The sequence below is a fragment of the Guillardia theta genome (genome assembly GCF_000315625.1).
Source record: "Guillardia theta CCMP2712 unplaced genomic scaffold GUITHscaffold_46, whole genome shotgun sequence".
NCBI lineage: Eukaryota > Cryptophyceae > Pyrenomonadales > Geminigeraceae > Guillardia > Guillardia theta.
The window spans coordinates 103,003-109,984 of record NW_005434628.1 but is presented as its reverse complement, the minus strand read 5'-3'; the positions used below and the strand labels follow the sequence as shown (position 1 = coordinate 109,984).

Genomic DNA, 6,982 nt, shown 5'->3' with positions numbered 1-6,982 from the left:
TTCTCCTCCCCCTCCCCTCCTTCTCCTCCCCTCCCTCTCATCCTCCCTCCATCGCTTCTTTCCTCCCTTTTCTCCTCAGACCTTCAAGCGCAGCCCAGGAGAACAGCGCGAACCGGAACAAGTTGTCGAAGTAGTCGTGCCCTCCGGGGTCCCCGTACATCCCAGCCCGCTCGAACGCGTTGGCGTTCTGCACGAAGATCCGATCCACCCCCATCTTGGGGTCTCCATCCTCCCTGGGGTCCGTGGGGCACCACTGGTGGAGATAATGTACGTCGTGCCCCCCCCCGTACAGCGTGAAGGTTCGGCGGACGTCAGTCCCTACTGCCCCCTCGTACCACTTGTAGGCTGGGGCCACCGTCATGACCCGGTGACCCATCTGACTGAGCGAGATCGAGAGCTTCGAGGCCACGTCAGCCAGCCCCCCGGACTTTGAGTAGGGAGTTAGCTCCGATGATATGATAACGATCCGCAACCTGCTCCTCCCCCCGTCAGCTCTCCTTCCGCCTCCTCCTCGTTCCTCGTTCCTCATTTCCCCGCCTCCTCCCTCACCCCACGAGTCTCCTTCCTTGATCGACCCCCTCCCTCCCCACCCCCTCCTTCCCTCCCCATCATGCTTGCCTGCCGTCTTCCTCCGGCTGCTCCTGCTCCTCCGCCACCTCTGCAGTCTCTGCGGCCTTGGCGGCAACTTGCTCGGCCTTGGCGGCAGCAGAGATCCTGGAGACTTCTTGGATAACTTCCTCGGGCCTCTCAGCCTTCAGCACCGTCTTGCCTCCCACAGCCTGGTCGAGGACGCGCAGCCAGGCGTCCGTTACCTCCTTGGGGGGCTCGGGCTTGGGCTGGGCTTTTGTCTTTCCTGTCGGAAGAGGAATGGGGTGTGCCGAAGGAGCAACCTGCGATGTTGGAGTGGCGAAAGGAAGGCGAGGAGAGGGAAGAAACGGAGGAAGAGAAGGTGGAGGAGAAGGTGGAGGTGGAGGTGGAGGTGGAGGTGGAGGAGGAGAGGGAATCGTCAGAGGACGACAAGAGCAGCATCACTGTCACCTCAGCCTCATCTCTCAGCTTCGACGTGATCTTGTCCTCGTCGAGCATGGAGTAACTCTCCATCCTCGTCACCGTCTGGCTCATCCGGGGGATCACTGGCTTCATAGCAGGAGGAGGAGGAGCCGCAGCCTCCTCCTCCTGCTTCTGCCCGGCCTTGGACGCCACGTCAGCCTACAAGCATGACAGTCAGCTGAGAGACTTGAGACGTCCCGTTGCAGAGCAGATCGAGGATGTTCCATTCACCTGCGCAGCCTTCGTCCCTCCTCCTTGGCCCTTGGGCTGCTGAAACTCTTCCTCAGGCAACAGCCGCACAGGAGACAAGGAGGGCACCCACCGGAGCCTGACCTTTCCCGCTCGTCCAGCCTGCGGGGGCAGACGGCTTGGTCGCCTGCTCAGGGGGTGAGAGGGAGGAGAGGGAGAGCTAGAGCAAGTAAACTCACGTTCCTAGTCACACCACTTCCTCCCCCTTCCTTGCTGAAGTACGAGCTTCCTCCCTTGAGCCGCATCGGCTGCTGCTGCATGTGACCTGGAAGGAGGAAGAGGAGGGCGTGTGAGTGAAAATCCGAGCAAAAGCAGGGGAGCTATCACCTGCTGACCTGACGGACAGCTCGATCGACATGCAGGAGGCGACCTGGAGGCCCAGCATGATGGCACTCCAGCGCGCTCCCTTGCTCATCCACATGTTTCCGTTCAACTTATATCAGGGCCGGACAACCTCACAACGACGCTCTGCCTCTGCGATCACTCGCTGCTCACGAGTTCTCAGTTGAGCCACAGCAAATCCCTCCCACCTTGCATGTAATGGATCAACAAGAAACTATGACTTCCGTTTACGCCCTTTGCAAACGATGTCAGTCCAGGATCCATCTTAGGTTTCCCTGCTCTCCTCCTCCACTTCTCTCCCTCTCCTCCTCTTACTCCTTACCCGCCTGCTCCTGCCCCTCATCGTACTCCAATTTTGCTCTTCGAACAGTACCTCCCTAACTTAGACGCCAGCATCTGACCTTGTCTCATGATCTCATGTATCGGTCCAATCCTTGCCTTAGCTCCATCTCCCTCCCTCCCTCCCTCCCTCTCTCCCTCCTTCCCTCGCCCGCCATCCCCTGATTCCATTTCGTTTCCTGCCATGATGGATCCAACTACCCCCTTCAGTCCACCCACTCATAGTCAGACCTACCCCTCAATTACCATCATTTCACCCCACCTTTCGTCCTTACCCCTAACACCCCTTTGTTTTGCACCCCCAGACAAAAAGCTCATATAAGGGGCGTACCCTCCCTTTAATCCTACCCCACCCCCCTCAGAACCTCTCCGTACCCTCAGTTTCCCCTCTTTCTACCCCCCGTCTTGAGCCCAGGAATCCCTGAGGGCGGCGGGCCTGACCATTTAAGGGGGGGGGCGACGAAATTGAAACTGTTTCTTTGCCACTGAGGCCTGAGGACCGGCCCGGGGCCCGGGCCGATGGCTGCGAGAGAGTCCGACTCAGACGGTCGGCACGGTCACGGCAGTGAATCATCGCTGAACCCGGGGGCCGGCCGATGAGTCGCCCCCGCCGATCATGATCGGACTCACCGGGCCGGAGACCTGTGTTGACACTGCGGGCCGCGCTTATTCAGTTTCAGAACGAGCCTCAGGCTCGCCGGATCATAAGGCGGCAGCCTACTACTCAGTGAGGCCGGGGGCGGTGCCCGGCGGCCCGGTCCGGCCGGGCCGCCGCATCATGCGGCTGAGTCACGCTCCGAGGCTCCGACTTGAAGACTCTACAACACACTTCGGTTCGCATTTGGTATGGGGGTGTAGGGGATTTACTGGAACAAGGGGGGGTAGGGGTGATGAAACCGAATAGGCGACCAGGCAGTGCAATGACGAGTAGATCAGATCGAGGACGATCGATGACACGAGGAAAGTAGAGGAGAGGAGAGGAGAGGAGAGGAGAGGAGAGGAGAGGAGAGGAGAGGAGAGGAGAGGAGAGGAGAGGAGAGGAGAGGAGAGGAGAGGAGAACCAGAGGAGAAGGAGAAGGAGAAGGAGAAGGAGAAGGAGAGAAGCAAGTAGAGGAGGAGGAGAAGGGACGAGGGACAAAGACACGGGAGAGTGAGACGATGATGATGGGCGAGAGGAACATGACCCTTCGGACGACAATGCTTGTCTGGCTGGCGATTCTTTTCGTCACGAGCCTTTCGTTTGCTTCAGCCCTGGCGAGGGAAGGAGATCAAGGACTGCCTGGAGCGAGCGACGATGCCGAGGTAGACTTCATCAAGTTCGATGAGGACGGCGATGGAGCCCTGAACATGAAGGAGTACGAACGGATGCTGTCTGAAAACCGCGATAGGACGGGAGGAGATGAGGGCTGGAAGAGCTTCTTCGTCAAGTCAGACACATCAGGGGACGGGAGGCTAGACTTCCAAGAGTTCTCCACCGCAATGATAGGCCTCATGGAGCAGGGGGGCAGCTGCGGTGCTCAGGAGGGGGGACAGGATGGAGAGAAAGGAGAGAGAGATGGAGGGGAGGGGAAGGATGGGGCATACTCGGATGCCGACGAGCCTGCTCGGTATGCCCTGCAGTATGACAAGGATGGGGACGGGAAGATCGGCTTCTCAGAGTTTAAGGAGCTCATGATGGAGGACGGGGACACGGAGGAGGAGATGGAGAGGGGGTTCACCGCGTGGGATAAGGACCATGACGGGAAGCTGGACTTCAGCGAGCTGCTGCTGGGGCTGACGGGGCAGGGACAAGAGCCTTCCAGGGTCTCTTCCTCCTCCTCTTCCATCCCTGAGACATTCATCCACTTCTGTACCGTCACCGCCTAGCTCCTGAGCGGGATGATCGCAGGACGTGAGCGACGCTCAGGAGCAGCCAGCAGATCTGCTCCCCCCAAGAGAGCTCTACGAGCTGGCGAGGCAAGGGCGGGTGGATCGGTTGAAGTACGTCATCGACCACTCCTACTCCGTCGACGGCAGCGCTCAGGAAGGATACTGCACCCCGCTGCACATCGCGCTGATCCAGGTGGGGGTGAGCTGGCGGGAGCTGCGGCTGACTGACTGCCCTTGTGCTGCTCGCTCAGTTCGAGACGTGGAACTTTGGGAACCACCTCAACTTGAGAGAGAATCGAAACTTCGCGGAGGTGGCCAGGATACTGGTGAGGGAGGAGTAGGAGCAGGAGCAGGAGCAGGAGCAGGAGCAGGAGCAGGAGGTAACCTGTTTGACAGATCGCGGAGGGAGCGGATCTCTTCCACGCATGCGATGGGTTGACGGCCTTGCACTATGCGACCATCTCCAGATGCATGCCTGCTATCAAGGAGATGTAAGAGGACAGGAGGAGCAGGAGGAGGAACTGGGGTGGAAGGGAGAAGGAGGAAGGGGGGGGAGAAGGGAGGAAAGGGGAGGAGAAGAAGGCAGGAAAGGGGAGGAGGAGAGGGGAGGAGAGCAGGGAGGGAGCGCTGACTTGACGTCACAGTATCAAGAGTTTTCGCTCGAGGTTCGGCGAGGCGAAGCTTGATGACATCCTCCTTGACGGGACGACTGCACGAAACCCGCACGCGCCCGGGGGAGGCTCCATCCTCCACTACGCGACCAACCTGCACAACTGGTACATCGGCCTCTCCAAGATTATCACCGGCCACCCAGGAGCTGGGTGAGGAGGACGAGGACGAGGACGGGGAGGTTGATAGGGATTATGCAAGGAAGGGGGGGGGAGGGCGGGGGGGGATAGAAGGCAAGGGGTGAGGAAGGAAGAGGGGGTGGTGGTTAGAAGGCAATGGAAGGGGGTGGGGGGGGGAGAGAAGGAGGGGGGAGGGCAGCAGGGTTGTTCTTAGCTGATGCTGTTGCAGACATGTAAACCGAAACATGCACGAGCAAGGAATTCTCACTCGCGAGATGCTCCGAGAAAACGTGAGGAGCATCAAACGGAGTAGTAGAAGTAGTAAGAGGAGCAGGAGGAGCAGGAGCAGGGGGGAGGAGGGAGGAGGGAGGAGGGAGGAGGGAAAGGGGCGGGTTCGTTCAACTGATTTGTGTTCAGGATCGCAAACATTTTTATGATTCATTTGCTGAGCTTGGCATTAAGATATCACCTGATATCCTCAGGAGGTGATTCAAACTCTCGCCCTCCTTCCTCTGCTTCCGCCCCAACCATCACTGCCATCCCCTCCCCCGTCTTCTCTCCCCTTCCCCTTCCCCTCTCCTTTCTGTCTACTTTCTGCTATTCCTCTTCCTCTTCCTCTTCCTCTTCCTCTTCCTCTTCCTCTTCCTCTTCCGCCATCCCCGTCCTCCTCCTGACTTCTCGCAGCAATCGCACCACCTACGACCGTACCGACTTGGGTCGTCTGCTTTCCAAGTGGAACTCGAAGTTCGTCAAAAAGCTTCTCAACGCCGGGATCTCTCATCAAGTCCTGTGAGATCCTCCTGCTCGTCCTGCTCCTGCTCCTGCTCCTGCTCCTGCTCCTGCTCCTGCCCCTTTCCTCCTCCTCCTGCGCTATCCGCTAACCAGCAGCATGCTAGCGATCACAACGGCGACTCGCCCCTGCATGTCGCTGCCTCGTCGGGGGATCTGGTCACGTGCAGGCTGCTGCTGGAGGAGGGAGCAAGAGCGGACCAGAAGAACCTTAAGGGGATGCTGCCAGCTGACCGAGCTGTGCAGAACGGCTTCTTCGAGGTAGCTGAGCTCCTGCTGGGATATCACTCTTCCTCCCTCGACAGCCCTGCCTACCTGGCAGCGGCAGCGACGAGGGACGGGGAGCAGCTGCTGAACTTCTCGACGTGGAACAAGAGGATGCGAGGAGAGCTCCCTCCTTCTCCTCTCCGTGGGACGACGAGCAGGACGGCGGGGAGGAGGAAGGATAGTGCGATCTGCGAGGTAGCGGAGGGAGGGAGGAGCGGAGGGTGGAGGAGGGGATGCCTGCCGGAGGTTGAGATCGACTTCTGCGACATCTCGTCCATCGATGTGTCGGATCCTGCCTTCGAAGAGGTGAGGGAGGGAGGGAGGGGAGCGAGAGGGAGGGGAGGGGAGGGGAGAGGGAGGGGAGCGGAGGGAGCGAGGGAGAGGAGGGAGGGAGGAAGAGGAGGGAGGGAGAGGGAGGGAGGGAGGGAGAGGAGAGAGGAAGAGGAGGACGAGGACGAGGAAGAGAGACTAGGCTGACAGTGGTTTGCTCAGGTGCTGCGCCATCATTCTCTCATGCATCGTCCCCTTCGCATCACTGGGGTGTGGCGGGACGAGGACGAAGAGAGTCTGCGAAAGATCTGGAGCAAGGAGGGGCTGCGAGCAGCAAGCGGCGAGCTTGGGAAGTTCAAGGTAAGAAGGGGAGGAGGAGAAAGAGAGGGAGGGGGGAGGAGGGAGGAATTCGAGATGAAAGTGAGGGGGAGGGAAAGGGGGAGAGGTAGGACGGGTAAGGGGCAGTGGTGGCGGGGAAGTGGGAGGGGAGGGGATGAAGAGGAAGAGGGGGAGGGGGGAGCAAGGAGGGGGAGGGTTGAGGGTGTGGGAGTGAAGGGAGAGGAGGAGGGGGAGGTGCTGACGAGGGTGGGAAGGTATTCCGACAGAAGGGAGGGAGGAAGGAGAGCGTGGGGATGGAGATGTCAGACTACCTTGACTTCATGGAGTCTCATGACCCTGCGCTCGACCGAGCACCCGACTGGCTCGTGGAGTTCGGACTGCAGCCCGGGCATCCGCTGGTGGACTCGCATGACAAGGTTGGGGGAGGGAGGAGCAGGAGGGAGAGAGGTGGGGCGAGGAGAGCAGCAGGAAGGAAGGTGGGGTAGGAAGGCCAGGAGGCAGAGGATCGAGGCGCGTGAGGATGAGGACGAGTAGGAGGAGGAGGAGGAGGAGGAGGAGGAGGAGGAGGAGGAGGAGGAGGAGCAGTGCAGCAGCAGCAGCAGCAGCGACGGGGAAGGGGAGGACGTCTTGATCGAAACGGCTGAAGGGCTGGATCGAGGTGGTCAGGAGGGTTGTACCAC

General features: G+C 60.0%; 3 protein-coding genes across 3 annotated transcripts in view; 1 reads left to right on the top strand and 2 right to left on the bottom strand.

Moving 5' to 3' along the window:
- GUITHDRAFT_73067 (hypothetical protein) overlaps nucleotides 1-529 on the bottom strand; it is a gene marked incomplete at both ends in the record, with an annotated part of 3,001 nt that extends 2,472 nt beyond the window's left edge. Inside the window, one exon of the mRNA XM_005830321.1 lies at nucleotides 82-529. Within this exon, the coding sequence (XP_005830378.1) occupies nucleotides 82-529 (448 nt within the window). The remainder of the gene's footprint in view (nucleotides 1-81) is intronic.
- A 79-nt stretch (nucleotides 530-608) lies between these two features.
- GUITHDRAFT_110519 (hypothetical protein) lies at nucleotides 609-1,720 on the bottom strand (the record flags this gene model as incomplete). Its single annotated transcript, XM_005830320.1, has 6 exons — nucleotides 609-890; nucleotides 1,039-1,209; nucleotides 1,282-1,320; nucleotides 1,373-1,426; nucleotides 1,479-1,564; nucleotides 1,627-1,720. 6 exons carry the CDS (start codon nucleotides 1,718-1,720, stop codon nucleotides 609-611), a joined length of 726 nt encoding a protein of 241 aa, XP_005830377.1.
- Nucleotides 1,721-3,159: 1,439 nt separating this feature from the next.
- Nucleotides 3,160-6,787, top strand: GUITHDRAFT_140454 (hypothetical protein; the record flags this gene model as incomplete). The annotated part of the gene is made up of 11 exons (XM_005830319.1): nucleotides 3,160-3,783; nucleotides 3,869-4,042; nucleotides 4,101-4,175; nucleotides 4,246-4,340; nucleotides 4,494-4,670; nucleotides 4,867-4,927; nucleotides 5,055-5,122; nucleotides 5,322-5,426; nucleotides 5,597-5,999; nucleotides 6,186-6,323; nucleotides 6,557-6,787. 11 exons carry the CDS (start codon nucleotides 3,160-3,162, stop codon nucleotides 6,785-6,787), a joined length of 2,151 nt encoding a protein of 716 aa, XP_005830376.1.
- Nucleotides 6,788-6,982: the final 195 nt, after the last annotated feature.